This window comes from Macaca thibetana, chromosome 20, assembly GCF_024542745.1.
Source record: "Macaca thibetana thibetana isolate TM-01 chromosome 20, ASM2454274v1, whole genome shotgun sequence".
Taxonomy (NCBI): Eukaryota; Metazoa; Chordata; class Mammalia; order Primates; family Cercopithecidae; genus Macaca; species Macaca thibetana.
This window is the reverse complement of record NC_065597.1, coordinates 8,122,431-8,144,621: the sequence shown is the minus strand read 5'-3', so window position 1 is coordinate 8,144,621 and position 22,191 is coordinate 8,122,431. Positions and strand designations below refer to the sequence as shown.

General features: G+C 40.6%; 1 protein-coding gene across 3 annotated transcripts in view; it reads left to right on the top strand.

Annotated features, from left to right (window-relative positions):
• CDH11 (cadherin 11) overlaps positions 1-22,191 on the top strand; it is a 179,081-nt gene that overhangs the window by 101,901 nt on the left and 54,989 nt on the right. For all 3 annotated transcript variants that reach the window (XM_050774864.1, XM_050774865.1, XM_050774866.1), the window contains one exon: positions 21,231-21,630. In XM_050774864.1, the coding sequence (XP_050630821.1) occupies positions 21,403-21,630 (228 nt within the window). In that variant the 5' untranslated portion in view covers positions 21,231-21,402. The remainder of the gene's footprint in view (positions 1-21,230; positions 21,631-22,191) is intronic.

Here is a 22,191-nt window from a genome sequence, read left to right as displayed (position 1 = left end):
ATTAAACACGAATAAATGTGTTTATAATATTATATTTAAAATTAGCTTTAGTGTTAATGATGCACTAATGCAAAAGTGAAATTTGGCTTTCTCTCTTGAACAAGATTTTCATGTAATATTAAAAGATAATGAAAGACTTACATTTGTCTTTTGAATAAACAATGGGAAAAGAAAGGAGAGAAAGACAAATTGTTTGGAAAATTAAGTCTCCACTTTATCAATGAGTAAGTTATTGCATTTTTGAAATTTTGAGTTACTGTTTTAGATAAATAAATGACTTATGGAGACCTGGAATTCTGTCTTAAATTATCATATGTTTCACACCTTTGATATTTGACAAACTTGCCAAAATCAAATTGTAAATTGTTTTCTTATCCTATTAATCTTTTTAAGTCTCCTAAAGTCCAAAATGATGTATTTTCGTTACTTGGTATATTAAAATCATACAGGAAACATTGTCAAATATAAAAAATGGTGTTTGGCTTTCTTTGGGTTTTATTTGTATAAATGTGTTATCAGTATGTGTTTCCAAATTATGTGAAACTCCCATAATTTTGACATGAATTCGTGTACATGAACAGTAATACCCATAAACTGTTATGTTAAATTGTTGTGTACCTCAGAGGTAACTGGATTTCCTTGTCCATTGCATCTTGGACTGCTCCTGCTCTAGGACTTTTTGTCCTCCACAGACAATGGTGTATTGCTTTCATCCTCTTCAAAAGATAGTTTATATTCAGATATAGGATTTTGATGAGTACTTTTAAATGCAGGTCTCTGATAAGTTGGGAAAGTGTACCATTAAAATAGAGAGGAAACATACTTCCAAGGCACTCTTGGAAAACTGTGTTCATAAATATTGAGCAAAACAGGAATTAATTGCATAGACTGAACTAATAAAAGACTGAAGTAATCTTTTTATGACTTTTTGCTGAAAACATTGCTGATCTTTTCTATTTTTTATTTGAGTCAATGAAATCTTTTTCTTTTGAGTTATTTATAGCTTCTAGCAATTGAGAAAAGTATACTACTGTGAGCAAAATTTGGAGCACATATCTTTCTCTCTCCCCTATTTCTCCAGAATTTGGAAACTATGTGAGTATTCTTACCTTATGGCAATATAGTTATTTCCATAAGTACAGTGAGAGTCTGTTTTTTTTTTTTTTTTTTTTGTAACTAGACAAAATTGAAGAAACTCTGTTTTTCCAAGGCTTTGACTTGAATGATGTGGTTTCATATTCAAACAGACTACTTTAAGGAATCAAAGTTGACTTATAGAACTGATAAAAGCCACTCGGGAAAATTGGTCTCATACCTTGTCTATGGAGTCCCTGCACAGGGTTCCTAACCTGTGGAAAGTAAAGATTGTCACTTTCTGACAGGCCCAGAAGCCCCAAGTTATCTTGGGTTCTTGAGTGAAGAGGGATTCACCAAACTCATTCAAGTACTTGCAGGCACAGATAAATTCATGACTGAGCTTAAGGCTTTGAAAAGTCTAATCTAAGATTCCTTACTGAACAAAGTTCCATCAAAGCCAATTTTAAAAATGGACCTATATGGCAAATAATTATTCTTGCTGCACTTTATAGAGAATCAGGCCAAGTATAGTAAGGCTAACCAATCAGTTCTACCATGATTTGTTTTTAGTAAAAATGGGGACCAGAGAGAAAAATTGTTTCAAAAACTATGGTACATCTGTAATTAGGTTCTGGTCTGGCCTGTTGTTCTGGAGTTTTTTTCTGCAATTTAGACTGAGTCTGCTTATATCTGTGAACCAACTAGTGATCTCTGGCTGCTGATCAGAAGAAACAAGAGGAATGGGTAACATACAGATCTAGTTCTGGGCACATACTGGAATCAACTGACTACTCCATATTAACTTAGTTCTAACAACTGTCCAGTTCATGGAAAGCCTTTTTATTTAGTTTCCTTGGGATCATTTTATTTTGCTTTACTGTTGTGGAAAATATTTCTGTTGTCCTCTTTGTGTAGGAATACAGGATACACTTATTCAACATTTTCTTATATTGAACACTTATTAATCTTTCAGATTTCCATTTTCTCACAAGATTCAGTTATGAGTGTCCCTCACCATACTGACACTGACTGAGCTACTCTCTACCTTGAATAAAAGAGACACTAATAGTTAGGCAGAAATATCATTGGTTCTATTCAGCCTGAAGAAGTTAAGAAAGATGGATCTTCATCACTCTACAACCCCTAGGATGAAGCATTTCCTTGCAAAAAGGAGGGCGGAAATATGTCAGAAGCATTCAAACCAGAGTGACTCCATCTTGAATAGGGGCTAGGTAAAATGAGAATAAGATATGGCAGGCTGCATTGCCAGGAGGTTAGGCATTCTTCACTACAGGATGAGATAGGAGGTCAGCAGGACTGATTTCACAAGATACAGATCACAAAACCCTACTGATAGAGGGAGATGCAGTAAAGAAGCTGGCCAAAGTCCACCAAAACCAAGATGGCAGTGAACGAGACCTCTGATCGTCCTCATCGTTCATTATTTGCTAATTATAATGCATTCCTCTCTTTAAAGACACTCCCAGCAGTGCCATGACGGTTTACAAATGCCATGGGAACATCTGGAGGCTACCCTATATGGTCTATAAAGGGGAATAGCCCTCAGTTCTGGGAACTCCTTAGCCCTTTCCTGGAAAACTCATGAATAATACCCCCTTTGTTTAGCATGTAATCAAGAAATAACCATTTATATACTTAGTCAAGCAGCCCATGCTGCTACTCTGTCTATGGAGTAGCCACTATTTGATTCATTTACTTCTTAATAAACTTACTTTCACTTTACTCACTGGGATTGCTCTTGAATTCCTTCCTGTGTGAACCAAGAACCCATGCGGCCTCCCAGGGGAACCCCATTTTTGGGTTTTGCCCTGTGAAAATTCTGGTAATGATTTATAAATAAAACATTCTTTTTCCAGAAATGCATTTGGAACAATAGCTGTTTCTGTCAGGCAAGTCAAAATTCACGTCTGTAATTCACAATAGGATTACCCAGAATTATGGAAAATCTAATTAAGTGAACCATATTATCTGAGACCCACAAAAGACACTTAATGTAGCCTTTGAAAGTCCTGCCTGTCTAAGAGGTATTCCGCATATGCTTCAGAAAATACTCTGCGTTTGTACTAAGCACTTGACTAGTTTGCTGTATCCCATTACTTTTCTTTTATCCTTAACTTAAAAAAAATCCCATTACTTTTGATAAATGACACTAATACACCTGAAAAGAAAGAAATAGGCTTCAAAGATTGGATTATTTGAAGCAACGATGAGATCATTATGAGGCTATTGTTGATGTCTGCTTTCTTAAAATGAAGGGGGTTGGGAACACTCTGTGGTATATATATAGATACAAAAAAGCCATTTAAAAATGTGGCAGAGTTTAGTCTAATCTCAGTGTGATGGAGCGGTTTGGTGAGGTACATTAGAAAGAAGTCCTTCAGAACAGCCCACCCACACGCTGGTGAAAGTCAAGTTTCTGATCAGCGGAAGCCGCTTGACTTTCTGCATTCCTCCTTCCTGTTCAGTGGCATCCATCCACATACTCTGATTGAGCTGGATGGATACATGGGGGCCCTGGTGGATTATGGGCACAGGATGGGTTTCTCAGAATTCTAAAGGCTCTTGGCAGTGGTAATTTAAGGCACTCTCTTCTCTGGCTTTAGCAACTATTTCAAAAGACCACATCAAGCCCTTTTCTGTTATTAAGGCCACCTTGGGACAATTCCTCCTCTCATTGTTTATACCTTGCAAAACAGACTATGGAGAGTGGTTCTCTGCAGGACATTCGATTCCAGGGAGAATATGCAGATTGTTATTCTTAGTTCAGTTCTCCACTGCAAATCTTTAAAGAGCTCTCTCAGGTCATTACTTATGAATGCTTTATTTTTCCTCTTTCTAGAATCTGGGCTGGTTGTTTCCATAGAAATAGTTTAAAAGGAGGGGACTGTTGTTAAATCAGGTTTTGGGAAGAGAGGGCAAGGTAGATGCTATAAAAATAATCTTTTTCCTCTTGATGCTTCCCCTGCTCTCTCTGCTTTTTCTCTATAAAGTGAAGAGTTGAGATTCCGGTTTTTTTTTCACTCTTTATTTTATTTTGAATAAGTTCATTATCATCATTGTATCTCAGTTTTCCCATTGGTCTATTGAAATAAAGGACTAATAGCTCAAAGTCTCTAGAGTGTCATTCAACTCCGAGATTCTAGAATTTAATAATGCAGTAAAATCTCCACACTTGAAAAGAAACGGTAGAATTGATAATACCTACTCTTGCAAGAACATTGGTACCTAATTCTACTCTGAACTTTTCCCCTGCACATCTTTCCGCTGGTTTCTGAAAGCTTTAAATGTTTTAGGCCAGGTGCGGTTGCTCACTGTTGTAATCCCAGTACTCTGGGAGGCTGAGGCAGGTGGATCACCTGAGGTTGAGAGTTCGAGACCAGCCTGGCCAACATGGAGAAACCCCATCTCTACTTAAAAAAAAAAAATTAGCCAGGCGTGGTGGCGCATGCCTGTAATCCCAGCTACTCACAGGTGGAGGTTGTGGTGAGCTGAGATTTGTCATTGCACTCCAGACTGGCCAAAAAGAGCAAAACTCCATCAAAAAAGAAAGAAGGAGAGAGAGAGAGAGAAGGAAGGAAGGAAGGAAGGAAGGAAGGAAGGAAGGAAGGAAGGAAGGAAGGAAGGAAGGAAGGAAGGAGGAATGGAGGGAGGGAGGGAGGGAGGGAAGGAAGGAAGAAGGAAAGGAAGGAAGGAAGGAAGGAAGGAAGGAAGGAAGGAAGGAGGGAGGGAGGGAGGGAGGGAGGGAGGGAGGGAGGGAAGGAAGGAAGATCAGGAAGATGGAAGGAAGGAAGGAAGGAAGGAAGGAAGGAAGGAAGGAAGGAAGGGAGGGAGGGAGGGAGGGAGGGAGGGAGGGAGAGAGAGGGAAGGAGAGAGGCCAGGTGCGGTGGCTCACGACTGTAATCCCAGCACTTTGGGAGGCCGAGGCAGGTGGATCACGAGGTCAAGAGATCGAGACCATCCTGGCTAACACGGTGAAACCCCGTCTCTACTAAAAATACAAAAAACTAGCCGGGCGAGGTGGCGGGCGCCTGTAGTCCCAGCTACTCGGGAAGCTGAGGCAGGGGAATGGCGTGAACCCGGGAGGCGGAGCTTACAGTGAGCCGAGATCGCGCCACTGCACTCTAGCCTGGGCGACAGACCTAGACTCCGTCTCAAAAAAGAAGGAAGGAAGGAAGGGAGGGAGGGAGGGAAGGAACGAGGGAAGGAAAGAAAGAAAAGAAAGAAAGAAAATGTTTTTAACTAAATGCTGTTTATTCCTCAAACAGCCCTTCTCCTCTTGAGGCCAGGAACAGCACCACTGTCTTCTCACTCTCCTCTCACTGCTGCCTCATTCTCTAACCTCAATCTTTTCGGTTCCTAAAACCATCTACATCTGCACGGTTTCAAGAGTAGCCCCTTTTTCTCAACCCAAGCCTTATTTTTTCTGGTTCAGAACCATATTACCTCTCACCTGAACTATTGCAATGCCTCCAGAAAGTCTTCCTTGACTACATGCCCTCCTCTCTCAAGAAACTTGAAGAATCCCCTGTGCCTGTGCTGCCTAGATGGTAGCCAGTAGCCCCATGTGGCCAGTAAGCTCTTGCAATGTGGCTAGTCCCAACAGAGAGTTCCTTTAAATATAAAATGTACATTAGGTTTTGAAGGCTTAGGACAAAAGAATATAAAACGTTTTGAGAATGTATATATTGATTCCATGTTAAAATGATACAATTTGGGGCATACTGGGTTAAATAAAATACATTGTAAAAATTAAGTTCACTGATTTTTTTGAACTTTTTAAAAATATGGCTTCTAGAAAATTTAAAATTACACGTGACTGACATTATGTTTCCATTAAACAACACTGGTCTACTTTATCTCATCTCGTCATATATACCTATTATTGCATTTAGCAATCTCTATTGTAATATTGGTTTCTTGTTTCTCCTTAATAGACAGTGGACTCCTAGAGTCCCTTCATGAGGCTTATTCTTTATTGGATTAGTGCATGGTATCCAGGGGTTACAATATGTATTTATGCATTCTTGTTGACTAAACAAAACTCTTAACTCATCTTCTTAATCACCTGCTGTGGACCAGGCCATGTTCTGTGTTACAGCAGTAAGCAGCAAAGAAAAGGTCCTTGCCTTCATAGACTTTACATTTTGTGAATGATTACCATATGACAGGTACTGTACAAAGTACACGCAATGCCTCTTTTTCTCTTGGCAGTCCCCCTGTGAGACTGGTCCTAGAGTTCTCCCCCTCCCCCTTTTTTTGTGAGATGGAGTCTTGCTCTGTCGCCCAGGCTGAAGTGCAGTAGTGCGATCTTGACTCACTGCAACCTCTGCCTCCTGGGTTCAAGCAATTCTTCTGCCTCAGCCTCCCAAGTAACTGGGATTACAGGTGCACGCCACCATGCCAGACTAATTTTTGTATTTCTTAAGTAGAGATTGGGTTTCGCCATGTTGGCCAGTCTGGTCTCAAACTCCTGACCTTGTGATCTCAGCCTTCCAAAGTGCTGGAATTACAGGCATGAGCCACTGCGCCCTGCCAGGTTTTTCCCATTTTTAACAGGGCATTGTGGAGACTTGTAGAGGCTGATTTCCACCTCTAGTATAGTGAGTTGTAAGTCTTGAGCTCTAACCTTCCAACTCCTTCTGACTCCTGAGCCCATCCTCTTAACTGTTTTGTAAGAGCTGCCACTCCTCACCTCCATTTCTCCTGCACACCTATGACAGCTTGGCTCCCTTCAACCCCATGACTAGAAATTCTGAATGGACTCCCATTGTTCATCCAGTTAAGTCCTGATTCCTAATACTGGAATTTAAGGACCTGTCACAATAGCAGGGCCTCTGCATTGTCTAGCCTCAGAAGGCATGATTGCTGTGATCATGCCTAGGCTGATCACATGTGATCATGATCAGGCTCTAGGTCACTGGGGCCTCAAGTTGTATACAAAGCAGCCCTGCCAGCTGGTACCCAGACCTTCAAAATGAGATGAAAACTTCCATCTAGGCAAAGTCACTTATTCTCAGCACAGACTCACAAGCCCCTGCAGATATGCATGGGAGACCTTTTCGGGCTATTTCCAACCTCCTGTTTTGTAGAAGGAGATTGTTAACCCACAGGGAAAAGTATTTTTTCTAAGTTTGCACTGTGGTTCAATGGCAGAACCCAGGCTAGATCACTAGCATCTTGGCTTTGGTCTAGAATTATTTTTCTTGTCTCAGTCTTCTTAGAAATTCAGAGAAGAAGGCATTGTCTGTATCTGAACAAGTGATTCATGCAGCTACATTATTTTGGTCTTGACTAGCAGAATCACCAAACTTTTTTCCTGTTGATTATGGTAGTTTACTATGTTTGCTGTTTTGACGACAAAAGAAATCACTCAAGTGAGTTTACATACAGGAAGCTTGTTGTCATTCAAGGGCATTACAAGTGATCTCAGAAATTCAGGAACAGATCAGTAGCGTGGGCTCCATGAAGACAGCTGCTGAGGGAGTCCTTAAATTGCCAAGATCTTCAGATGCCATGTGTTCTGCTATTTACATGACTCAGAGACAGAGGTCACGTTTGTTTCTCTTTAATTTGTAACTGGTTTGCTGTAAGCCTTGATTTCATTGAAACATTGGTCATGAGATGTCATTTGGTAGTTACTCCATTTCTCAAGTTCCTTGTAACCTTCCTATTTTAGTTCCCTCACTGACTGCAGAAGGTTCTTGTTTTTTTTCAGTGAAGTTCCCAAAGAAATCTGATTCACCCATCTTATCGTTTTGAACTAGGCTGAAACAATCAATGGTTGGTTTATGATTTACTTGTCATTGAACTCGGTGTGGTTTAATGAGCCATGGCCCAAAGTGGGAATGGAAGCTCCAGGCATTGGAAGTGGTGGACATGGGAGTTTACTTGCAAGAGGTTCGAGTAGGCAAGTATTGAAGTACAGGACCGATACTTTACAAATTTATCTGCAGAAGTGTAGTCAGGGATTCCTTTGTGCTCTTGTACATAGTCCTATCTGTACTGAACACATCATATCATCATTCATCTGCTTAGACAACAGTCTCAGTATTGTTTGAGAACAGTCTACATACTGGAGGTACATTGATGCCTGTGTATCCTCAGAGTTCAACCTAGGCCTAGAACCATTGAAAAGTTATTGCCAAGTGAAGGAACAGACAAATAAAAAAAGCTTGATGCATATTTACTGCTTGGAGACAAAAGGAGGTTTACATATAGGCCTTTGATACCACAAATGACATGACATTATGTTAAGCATCTGTTTATCATCACCGCTTTGCTCTAATCTTCCCTCAGGTATCTTAGCTCATACAAAAGAACAAATGAAAATAAAATCTGTTTCTCTTTCCACACATTCATAGTTAGAGATGACACTGCAGACAGAGTTATTTCCTGTATGTGTTGATATATGATATATATTATTCATCTTAATGATCAACATTTGAAAATATTACACCAAGAAAAAGACTGTCTTAAGGACAGACTAGAGTACAAATAATAAGTTCTTCATTGCACATATTGTACTTAATCATGTTATCATTTGAAGATGATTTAGTTACTTAAATAGATAAATTATCACTGAATGACTATACAAGTTTTAGGTCTGGGGTGTTATATTGGATTCCTATAATATTTTGTGGCCATGAGACCCTAAGAATATAAAATCTGATTGTATTTACTTAAAAAATTAGTGGAAGTCACATCTAGCAAACATTATGTTATATAGCAAATAAAATTTTTGGAGCTGAGACGACCCTTGGAGTTGGTCATGCAATCTTCTTATATTGAAGATTGGGAACCTGGATTTTCAGACATTCATAGCCAGGTAAAATAGTCCAAAGTCAAGCTTGGCTTCTGCAGTCCTGTAAACTTGCATTTGAATTACAACGTTGTCAGTGATTCGGGGTGTACTTGGGTTGGTTACATAAGGACACTGAGACTCACTTTCCTCCTAGATAAAGTCTGAGTGATATATATATATCTCAAATATATATATCTCACACACACACACACATATATATATCACATATTATATATATGCAGTTGTGGTGAAAATGAAATAAAATAATGTATTCCAAGCCCTGAGCATACTGTCCAGCACTAGAAAAATCAAGCACCTGACAAAGGATAGTATCTATTTTTATGACAATATAATGTAAATCACGAGTGTTGGAACCAGGATTTGAACCCAGCTTTGCCTGACACAGGTAGTGAATGATCTTTCCACTTTCAAAGCAGAACTTCTGTCATTCCCTCTCTCTCCAGAAGCAGAGACTCAGATCTCCACTGAAGCAGTTTGAAAATTTCCACTCACCTTTGCAGAGAGCTGGGGTGTTTGATAAGGGGCCTTATTTGCTGCCTACTTTAACATTTGAATTTGGTATTAGAAATTGGAGCAGCATATGCCATAACCTTTTTACAGTCTCTGCTGTGTATTTTGCACCTGAGAAGAAGTGATTACCCCAAGCTTATGCCTTGCTCCAAGTCTAGAAATCAGGGGAGAAGAATTACTGGGAAGTGTGACTCAATAATTCTTGTAATACTTCTTCTCCCCTATTCTCTGTGATTTCCACAGACGTGGCATAATTCCTGTGATTTGATTTGAAATGAGAGACCAGCTCAGTGTTGAGTGATGAGATCTGAACGGGGAATAAAATATGCTTGAATTAATTTGCATAATAGAATTGGATTGGTTACAAAGCTGTGTTTGTTGAAAGGGATACCAGAGCCCCTGAGCTCACCAACAAGGGGACTTTGCAGATACAGAATGGGGTTTTGAGCTCTGGTGTGGGCCTTGGTAATATTCTTAATGTAATAATAACCTGTCTCTAACTGTAAATTAGCTACCTGGAAATGAAAAAACAGGTCAGCCCATCTGATCCTTCCAGCTCTGTGAGGAGAGGACAGCTGAAAAACCAAATCTGCTTGCTTTCTGCTAAGCGCTTTCGTCTTGCATTCTCCACCCAATAACAATTTCCAGCAGGAGTCCAAATATACTTAAACACCCGTATATGTCATTTTCTTTTACGGAGACAAAAGCAGGCACAGCAAGAGAGTTTTATGCTCAAGGCGCGGTAGCTTATGACGGGCTATCTGCTCTCAAGATAGAGGGGTGAGCCTTCCCTTTCGAGCTGGTGGCTTTGCACATCTATTTTCCTGTCATGTTATTACTGCTGTGACTTTCAACAACATTTATTTTTCCCTCCAAGCAATATGCTCCCATCATAAAATAAAGTCCTCCTATATGTTTTAGTAGAATCCCAATGCTTAGGCATCCTGGCGTACTGCTAAAAAGTGTTTTAATGGATTGTTTAAGAACTACCTTGGGGGTCTTCATTAAAACCAATTAGAACATTGATATATTTCCCTAATTATTACCAACATCAAGGTCTCCTTAGGAGGGCAGCCTCCTATTAATTTTCATGAGAGATTCCTACTAAGTCCCTACTACTGAATACATCAATCAGTTCTCTCAATTCTAGAAACATTTCATAAAATGGAACAAAACAAAAAACAAAAACCACTCTGAATACACCTTTTCTAACGTACACATTTAGAAATTCTGAAACAGGTATTTAAAATAAAAACCAAAGATCAAATTTTGTGTCATATGTTGTTTAAGGACCTGGTTATACTACGTTATTGATGGTTATTGATGGACTGATGTAATTACCTCTTGTTCATCTTCACTTTGGTTATTGATATAAAATGCTTTTTCTTTCTTTTTGGTTTGGATAATTTTTTTTTATTACAGTCTACTTATCCATGCTACCAAAATTTAGATTATCATCATTTTAAGGCTATTGTGTCTATTTGTATTAGTGTGCCTAAATTTGAACTGCAGCGTTCTCTTAGGTAAAATTGTAGAGGGTAGTAATACAAGTCCTTGAACCAAACATTCAGAGTTCAATACCAGCTCCTTCACTTGCTGGCTCTGTAACCTTGAACAAATTCCTTAATTTTGATGCGCTTCAGACTACTTGCCTGTAAAATGGGAATAGCAATAATGCTACTTTTTAGGGTTTTTATGATTTGATGACTCAACTCATGGAAAACATGTCCAAGAATGTTAGGCAGATAACACCTGGCAAATTTTAACTATTATTAGTATTTTCATTCTAGTCCTGTTATTAGTATACGCTGAGCTCCAATGGTAATTACTTCCCACATTTAGCTGGCTTCCAGGTTACTGCTTTTTATCACAACATCCATATAATTTCCTTATGAACTTCAAACTCAAACAAATGACAAGAGTTGTGGTTGTTCACTGGTTAAGAACATGGATTCTGGGGGCGGAGCAAGATGGCCAAATAGGAACAGCTCCAGTCTCCAACTCCCAGCGCCAGCGACACAGAAGACCCGTGATTTCTGCATTTTCGACTGAGGTACTGGGTTCATCTCACTAGGGAGTGCCGGACAATCGGTGCTGGTCAGCTGCTGCAGCCCGACCAGCGAGAGCTGAAGCAGGGCGAGGCATCGCCTCACCTGGGAAGCGCAAGGGGGAAGGGAATCCCTTTTCCTAGCCAGGGGAACTGAGACACACAACACCTGGAAAATCGGGTAACTCCCACCCCAATACTGCGCTTTAAGGAAACGGGCACACCAGGAGATCATATCCCACACCTGGCCGGGAGGGTCCCACACCAATGGAGCCTCCCTCATTGCTAGCACAGCAGTCTGTGATCTACCGGCAAGGCAGCAGCGAGGCTGGGGGAGGGGCGCCCGCCATTGCTGAGGCTTAAATAGGTAAACAAAGCCACTGGGAAGCTCGAACTGGGTGGAGCTCACAGCACCTCAAGGAAACCTGCCTGTCTCTGTAGACTCCACCTCTGGGGACAGGGCACAGTAAACAATAACAAACGCAGCAGAAACCTCTGCAGATGCAAACGACTCTGTCTGACAGCTTTGAAGAGAGCAGTGGATCTCCCGACACGGAGGTTGAGATCTGAGAAGGTACAGATTGCCTGCTCAAGTGGGTCCCTGACCCCTGAGTAGCCTAACTGGGAGACATCCCCCACTAGGGGCAGTCTGACACCCCACACCTCACAGGGTGGAGTACCCCACTGAGAGGAAGCCTTCAAAGCAAGAATCAGACAGGTACACTCGCTGTTCAGCAATATTCTATTTTCTGCAGCCTCTGCTGCTGACACCCAGGCAAACAGGGTCTGGAGTGGACCTCAAGCAATCTCCAACAGACCTACAGCTGAGGGTCCTGACTGTTAGAAGGAAAACTATCAAACAAGAAGGACACCTACACCAAAACCCCATCAGTACGTCACCATCATCAAAGACCAGAGGCAGATAAAACCACAAAGATGGGGACAAAGCAGGGCAGAAAAGCTGGAAATTCAAAAAATAAGAGCACATCTCCCCCAGCAAAGGAGCGCAGCTCATCACCAGCGACGGATCAAAGTTGGACGGAGAATGACTTTGACGAGATGAGAGAAGAAGGCTTCAGTCCATCAAACTTCTCAGAGCTAAAGGAGGAATTACGTACCCAGCGCAAAGAAACTAATTGAAAAAAAAGTGGAAGAATTGATGGCTAGAGTAATTAATGCAGAGAAGGTCATAAACGAAATGAAAGAGATGAAAACCATGACACGAGAAATACGTGACAAATGCACAAGCTTCAGTAACCGACTCGATAAACTGGAAGAAAGAGTATTAGCGATTGAGGATCAAATGAATGAAATGAAGCGAGAAGAGAAACCAAAAGAACAAAGAAGAAAAAGAAATGAACAAAGCCTGCAAGAAGTATGGGATTATGTAAAAAGACCAAATCTACGTCTGATTGGGGTGCCTGAAAGTGAGGGGGAAAATGGAACCAAGTTGGAAAACACTCTGCAGGATATCATCCAGGAGAACTTCCCCAACCTAGTAGGGCAGGCCAACATTCAAATCCAGGAAATACAGAGAACGCCACAAAGATACTCCTCGAGAAGAGCAACTCCAAGACACATAATTGCCAGATTCACCAAAGTTGAAATGAAGGAAAAAATCTTAAGGGCAGCCAGAGAGAAAGGTCGGGTTACCCACAAAGGGAAGCCCATCAGACTAACAGCAGATCTCTCGGCAGAAACTCTCCAAGCCAGAAGAGAGTGGGGGCCATATTCAACATTCTTAAAGAAAAGAATTTTCAACCTAGAATTTCATATCCAGCCAAACTAAGTTTCATAAGTGAAGGAGAAATAAAATCCTTTACAGATAAGCAAATGCTTAGAGATTTTGTCACCACTAGGCCTGCCTTACAAGAGACCCTGAAGGAAGCACTCAACATGGAAAGGAACAACCAGTACCAGCCATTGCAAAAACATGCCAAAATGTAAAGACCATCGAGGCTAGGAAGAAACTGCATCAACTAACGAGCAAAATAACCAGTTAATATCATAATAGCAGGATCAAGTTCACACATAACAATATTAATCTTAAATGTAAATGGACTAAATGGTCCAATTAAAAGACACAGACTGGCAAACTGGATAAAGAGTCAAGACCCATCAGTCTGCTGTATTCAGGAGACCCATCTCACATGCAGAGACATACATAGGCTCAAAATAAAGGGATGGAGGAAGATTTACCAAGCAAATGGAGAACAAAAAAAAGCAGGGGTTGCAATACTAGTCTCTGATAAAACAGACTTTAAACCATCAAAGATCAAAAGAGACAAAGAAGGCCATTACATAATGGTAAAGGGATCAATTCAACAGGAAGAGCTAACTATCCTAAATATATATGCACCCAATACAGGAGCACCCAGATTCATAAAATAGTCCTTAGAGACTTACAAAGAGACTTAGACTCCCATACAATAATAATGGGAGACTTCAACACTCCACTGTCAACATTAGACAGATCAACGAGACAGAAAGTTAACAAGGATATCCAGGAATTGAACTCATCTCTGCAGCAAGCAGACCTAATAGACATCTATAGAACTCTCCACCCCAAATCAACAGAATATACATTCTTCTCAGCACCACATCACACTTATTCCAAAATTGACCACATAATTGGAAGTAAAGCACTCCTCAGCAAATGTAAAGGAACAGAAATTATAACAAACTGTCTCTCAGACCACAGTGCAATCAAACTAGAACTCAGGACTAAGAAACTCAATCAAAACCGCCCAACTACATGGAAACTGAACAACCTGCTCCTGAATGACTACTGGGTACATAACGAAATGAAGGCAGAAATAAAGATGTTCTTTGAAACCAATGAGAACAAAGATACAACATACCAGAATCTCTGGGACACATTTAAAGCAGTGTGTAGAGGGAAATTTATAGCACTAAATGCCCACAAGAGAAAGCAGGAAAGATCTAAAATTCACACTCTAACATCGCAATTAAAAGAACTAGAGAAGCAAGAGCAAACACATTCGAAAGCTAGCAGAAGGCAAGAAATAACTAAGATCAGAGCAGAAGTGAAGGAGATAGAAACACAAAAAACCCTCCAAAAAATCAATGAATCCAGGAGTTGGTTTTTTGAAAAGATCAACAAAATTGACAGACCGCTAGCAAGACTAATAAAGAAGAAAAGAGAGAAGAATCAAATTGACGCAATAAAAAATGATAAAGGGGATATCACCACCGACCCCACAGAAATACAAACTACCATCAGAGAATACTATAAACACCTCTACGCAAATAAACTGGAAAATCTAGAAGAAATGGATAATTTCCTGGACACTTACACTCTTCCAAGACTAAACCAGGAAGAAGTTGAATCCCTGAATAGACCAATAGCAGGCTCTGAAATTGAGGCAATAATTAATAGCCTACCAACCAAAAAAAGTCCAGGACCAGTTGGATTCACAGCCGAATTCTACCAGAGGTACAAGGAGGAGCTGGTACCATTCCTTCTGAAACTATTCCAATCAATAGAAAAAGAGGGAATCCTCCCTAACTCATTTTATGAGGCCAACATCATCCTGATACCAAAGCCTGGCAGAGACACAACAAAAAAAGAGAATTTTAGACCCATATCCCCGACGAACATCGATGCAAAAATCCTCAATAAAATACTGGCAAACCGGATTCAGCAACACATCAAAAAGCTTATCCACCATGATCAAGTGGGCTTCATCCCTGGGATGCAAGGCTAGTTCAACATTCGCAAATCAATAAACATAATCCAGCATATAAACAGAACCAAAGACAAGAACCACATGATTATCTCAATAGATGCAGAAAAGGCTTTTGACAAAATTCAACAGCCCTTCATGCTAAAAACGCTCAATAAATTCGGTACTGACGGAACGTACCTCAAAATAATAAGAGCTATTTATGACAAACCCACAGCCAATATCATACTGAATGGGCAAAAACTGGAAAAATTCCCTTTGAAAACTGGCACAAGACAGGGATGCCCTCTCTCACCACTCCTATTCAACATAGTGTTGGAAGTTCTGGCTAGGGCAATCAGGCAAGAGAAAGAAATCAAGGGTATTCAGTTAGGAAAAGAAGAAGTCAAATTGTCCCTGTTTGCAGATGACATGATTGTATATTTAGAAAATCCCACTGTCTCAGCCCAAAATCTCCTTAAGCTGATAAGCAACTTCAGCAAAGTCTCAGGATACAAAATTAATGTGCAAAAATCACAAGCATTCTTATACACCAGTAACAGACAAACAGAGAGCCAAATCAGGAATGAACTTCCATTCACAATTGCTTCAAAGAGAATCAAATACCTAGGAATCCAACTTACAAGGGATGTAAAGGACCTCTTCAAGGAGAACTACAAACCACTGCTCAGTGAAATAAAAGAGGACACAAACAAATGGAAGAACATACCATGCTCATGGATAGGAAGAATCAATATCGTGAAAATGGCCATACTGCCCAAGGTTATTTATGCCATCCCCATCAAGCTACCAATGAGTTTCTTCACAGAATTGGAAAAAACTGCTTTAAAGTTCATATGGAACCAAAAAAGAGCCCGCATCTCCAAGACAATCCTAAGTCAAAAGAACAAAGCTGGAGGCATCACGCTACCTGACTTCAAACTATACTACAAGGCTACAGTAACCAAAACAGCATGGTACCGGTACCAAAACAGAGATATAGACCAATGGAACAGAACAGAGTCCTCAGAAATAATACCACACATCTATAGCCATCTGATCTTTGACAAACCTGAGAGAAACAAGAAATGGGGAAAGGATTCCCTATTTAATAAATGGTGCTGGGAAAAATGGCTAGACATAAGTAGAAAGCTGAAACTGGATCCTTTCCTTACTCCTTATACGAAAATTAATTCAAGATGGATTAGAGACTTAAATGTTAGACCTAATACCATAAAAATCCTAGAGGAAAACCTAGGTAGTACCATTCAGGACATAGGCATGGGCAAAGACTTCATGTCTAAAACACCAAAAGCAACAGCAGCAAAAGCCAAAATTGACAAATGGGATCTCATTAAACTAAAGAGCTTCTGCACAGCAAAAGAAACTACCATCAGAGTGAACAGGCAACCTACAGAATGGGAGAAAATTTTTGCAATCTACTCATCTGACAAAGGGCTAATATCCAGAACCTACAAAGAACTCAAACAAATTTACAAGAAAAAAACAAACAGCCCCATCAAAAAGTGGGCAAAGGATATGAACAGACATTTCTCAAAAGAAGACATTCATACAACCAACAGACACATGAAAAAATGCTCATCATCACTGGCCATCAGAGAAATGCAAATCAAAACCACAATGAGATACCATCTCACACCAGTTAGAATGGCAATCATTAAAAAGTCAGGAAACAACAGGTGCTGGAGAGGCTGTGGAGAAATAGGAACACTTTTACACTGTTGGTGGGATTGTAAACTAGTTCAACCATTATGGAAAACAGTATGGCGATTCCTCAAGGATCTAGAACTAGATGTACCATATGACCCAGCCATCCCATTACTGGGGATATACCCAAAGGATTATAAATCATGCTGCTATAAAGACACATGCACACGTATGTTTATTGTGGCACTATTCACAATAGCAAAGACTTGGAATCAACCCAAATGTCCATCAGTGACAGACTGGGTTAAGAAAATGTGGCACATATACACCATGGAATACTATGCAGCCATAAAAAAGGATGAGTTTGTGTCCTTTGTAGGGACATGGATGCAGCTGGAAACCATCATTCTTAGCAAACTATCACAAGAACAGAAAACCAAACACCACATGTTCTCACTCATAGGTGGGAACTGAACAATGACATCACTTGGACTCGGGAAGGGGAACATCACACACTGGGGCCTATCATGGGGAGGGGGGAGGGGGGAGGGATTGCATTGGGAGTTATACCTGATGTAAATGACGAGTTGATGGGTGCTGACGAGTTGATGGGTGCAGCACAGCAACATGGCACAAGTATACATATGTAACAAACCTGCACGTTATGCACATGTACCCTAGAACTTAAAGTATAATAATAATAATAATAATAATAAAAAGAAAAAAAAAAAAGAACATGGTTTCTAGGGCCTGACGCCATGAGTTCAAATCTCAGGTCTGCTATTTACTAGAAGTGTAAGTCTGCATAAGTTGTTTAATGTGTCTGGGACTCAGTTTCCTCATCCTTTAAGAGAAGAATATTCATGTCTCCTATTCATAAGGTTGTTATAGAAATTAATAGATGAGTTACTATTTGTAAAGCTTTTAGAACAGTAGCTAAGGAAAAGAACTTGCTACATAAATTTTCATTCTGAAAGTGAATATTTTTTTATAAAAATTATGTCTTAAAATCAATCTTATATGTACCTAAGATTAACCATAAAAATAACTTTCCGTATTACATATAGTCATATAAGCATTTAAAATGACGGGCCATTGCTCTTAAAAGCAAGTTGATTCAGTATTCTTTCCAAAAGAAGAAAAGAGATAATTTAATCTTTTTAACAGATTGAATGTTATTGTTTATTGATCATGTGGAAACTCTTAAATTCATTAGTATTAAGCTAGACATTTTTTTATACAAGAAAAAAAAGTTGTCATCTTGTTTCAACACTTCTAGTGTTAGAAATAATTGTGCTTTACAGCAAAATGGCAGCCAGAAGAAAGAGGTGAAGAAATATCAACTTTAATTAAACCCTTTCTTTCTAATACACTTCACAGCTTATATGCAAGAATATTTTATCACTGTGTGAATGAGTATTTAATACTTGGCATGGTGCAAGATGGGCAGGGATCTTGCCTCCCCATATGCTGTTTCCTTTTTCTTTCTTTCTTCTTCTTGAGTTTTCACAGAGTCAATGTCAAGTTTGGAGTTGAAATTTGAGATTCAAATCATATATTAAAATTTTATTGATGGCCTGCTTTGTGCTCAGGTGCCAGACATACAAATGTGAATAAGATATAATCCCATCCATTCAGAAGTTTCCAGTCTAGTAAGGAGATACTGTATGAATCAGAAGAAATGCCCATCACTAGTTCACGGAAACTAATTGTGAATATGAAGCCATTTGAAGAAAATTTTACACAGGCTTCATTTTACAGAGTGAGACAGAGCCTCTGAGAGTAGAATCAATGATGTTCCATGGCAAATTAGTGCCAGATTCTCCACCAAATCTCAAGTTTCATGACTTCTGCCCAGAAATCTTTCTGTTGTTTCATATTGCCTCATTTTAGCATCTAACCCCTCCTGGGGCCTTCTTTGTGCTCTTTCCAAACAGTCAGTTTGGCTTTCTAGAAACAGCATCTGATGTACTATTAAAGTGCCTGAATGTAAGGAAGAAGCTGCTAAATGATGACACTGCCTTTTCCATCTTTCTCTCTCTCCCACGTAGCCTTTTACATTTCCCAAAGTGTCTGTTTACAACAAATATTAAAGATTTCAACTCCCCTATTCCTTGAATAAAGACTAACATAATACCATCCCAAAATATTATTGAGAAAAGTGACAGTCACTAGGCATTAAGTGTACATCTGTGGCCTCCCAGATACCACTTTGCCATATTACAAAGGAAACAGAAAGACTTGGGCTGGTATAGTCAAAGGTCATCAAAATGGAATGGATCTGTATCTACAAATTATAATTTCACCAGTTCTTTTATTTTCTAGGTTGCTGAGGTCAGATGGCTGTGGTATCCCAAGTAACTCGTTTGTTCTCAGTGCCCATCTTGGAGAAAGCACCTCATCACCCTCTTTGAGGCATCTCCATGTTCAAGGCATGGGTACCCTTACAGTTCCATGTGGCTGAGGAAGCCTCACAATTATGGTGGAAGGCAAGGAGGAGCAAGTCACATCTTACACGGATGGCAGCAGGCAAAGAGAGAGCTTGTGCAGGGAAACTTCCCCTTATAAACCTGTCAGATCTCCTGAGACTTATTCACTATCATGAGAACGCATGGCAAAGACCTGCAACCATGATTCAGTTGCCTCCCACTGGGTCTCTCCCACAACACATATTAAATTCAAGATGAGATTTGGGTGGGGACACAGCCAAACCATATCAGACCTTGACCCATTATTTCTCCTGTAAATATTTCCATAACCGTCAGTGGTTTCTTGAGATCTTCCCCTGTATTGTGACACTCTGGGAAAAGAAGAAGGAGCCTAGTGCATGCCCAGTTCCCAACTCTGTGTTCAGGCCTGTATGGGTGCAACAATTCTTGTCATCCTCATTGTTCACATGAAAACATTGAGGTTCAGAGTGATTGATTGGCATGCCCAAAGTAACCCAGATTGTAAAATATGGAAGTGGTATTCTGATCCATCTGCAGCTGACCTCTAAGTCTATGTACCTTCCACTATGCCAAGATCCATGCTCTTTCCTTCTTGCTCCCTTTTTCCCTGAACCATTTCACCCAAAGAAGATAGCAAAAAAATTAGGTGATGACAGTGATCCCTACAATGCCCAATAAGTTTTTCAGTTTCATTTAGACACAGATGCTGAAACAGAACGTTATCTTCAATATCAATGTGTCATCCTCCTGAAAAAGAACTATCTCAGGTTCCCTCACATTGGTGGTGAACTCATCTGATTCTCTTTCTGGAGTCTGGGTGGCACTCCAGAGAGAGAAGGTGATTCTCCAGAAAACAAATGTATGGTTCTAAGAGAGGAGAACAAGCAAGGGGAATTCCTTAGAGAAGAATTAAGTTTTCAGCATGAGAAAGTCCGATGAAGAAGTCCAGAACCCAAGGCAGGAGTTAAGGACTGCCAATGAGAACCAGAGTGCTGGAGAGAGGACAGGAGTGATTGTGGGTCAAAAACCTCTGAAGAGTGTAGAAAGGTGAAAGGCATTAATGGCTTATCCTCACTGGTGTTGAGTAGCTCAGTCATGGCTGGGTGCTGGGAACACGACCTTGGGCTGGTTAGTAGGACATACTGTTTTGTTTTATTTTCCTTCTCCTAGTTAGTGAAAGCTTGTAAAATATCCTTTCTGAGACTTCCAGGCTAAGCAAGGTAGGATCTTTGGCTTCGTGGATGGATCTTTGCCAGACAAAAGCAAATCTTCCTCCTTGAATTGACACTATACCCTTAACTGATTTACCAAAGAGACCTTGACCCATTATTTCTCCTATAAATATTTCAGTAGCCATTAATGGTTTCCTGGGATCTTCCCCCTACATCCCTTCTCTAACAGGATCCACTGCCTGCCCGCCTTCTTCATTACTACCTCCAGGCATGCTGAACATCTTGGAACACACTGTGCTTTTGGATGTGATGTTCCTTCTGCACAGAATCCCACACTTTCCTTTCTTATTACAGCAATCCTCACTAAAGGATTGAGTCCAGCCATCCATCCTCTCCCTGAACTGAACCCCAGTGTGGATTATATGTTCCCCATCTGGACTCCTTTAATTCCCTGTTTTCTTATTAAAAAATCATATATAAGCACCGTTTTGATCAATTATAATAACAGTTAAATATGGAGTGCTTACTAGTACCAGGCATCATGCTAAGAGACTTATATGCATTACTCATTGAATCCCAGTGGCAGCTTTGTAGTGGGTACACTGTTATCCTCACTTCATAAATGAGCAAGCTGAGCTCAAAGCAGTCGGTGAGCTTCCCCAAAGCCGGTAGTTCCCACATGATAAAACTGATGCCCAGTCCTGAAGGCTTAGTGAATGGAATGGAAATGAAGTGGGGATTCGGCCTGCAGCTAATCCAACCTCTCTCTGCTTGCAGAAGCTGACTGGGGACGTGGGCAGCCCTGACGTGATGAGCTCAGCCAGCAGAGACATTCCATCCCAAGAGAGGTCTGCGTGACACGTCCGGGAGGCCACCCTCGGCAAGACCACCGCACGGTTGGTGGAAGGGGTGACAGCTGCATTCTCCTGTGCCTACCACATAACCAAAAATGAAGGAGAACTACTGTTTACAAGCCGCCCTGGTGTGCCTGGGCATGCTGTGCCACAGTCAGGCCTTTGCCCCAGAGCGGCGGGGCCACCTGCGGCCCTCCTTCCATGGACACCACGAGAAGGGCAAGGAGGGGCAGGTGCTACAGCGCTCCAAGCGTGGCTGGGTCTGGAACCAGTTCTTCGTGATAGAGGAGTACACCGGGCCTGACCCCGTGCTTGTGGGCAGGGTAAGGCTGCCTTCCCTCAATCCTGAGCTCTCCATCCCACCACTGGAATAATCGTCTGTGGCCAGAAAGAAACAAAAGGCCCACAGGCATCTAAGAGAGAAAACACCAATGGCCTGAACAGCCAGTAAAACCACCCAAATATTGTACATAATATGTTATTCCAGACACTTATCCATGTTGAGAATACTTCTTAGGTTTTTCCATTTAGTTTTATGGAGTTATATCATAAAACTCATTTATCATATTATTTAAATATGGAGTCTCTCTCTGTTGCCCAGACTGGCATGCAGTAGTGTGATCATAGCTCACTGTAATCTCAAACTCCTGGCCTCAAAGGATCCTCCTGCTTTAGCCTCCTGAGTAGCTGGGACTACAGGCTCATGCCACCATGCCTGGCTAATTTGTATTTTATTTTATTTTTTGTAGAGAAAGGGTCTTGCTGTGTTGCCCAGGTTGACTTCAAACCCCTGACCTAAGTGATCCTCCCTCATCAGCCTCCCAAAGTGTTGGGATTGCAGGCCTGAGTCACTACGCCAGGCTCAAACTCCATTTTGAATGACT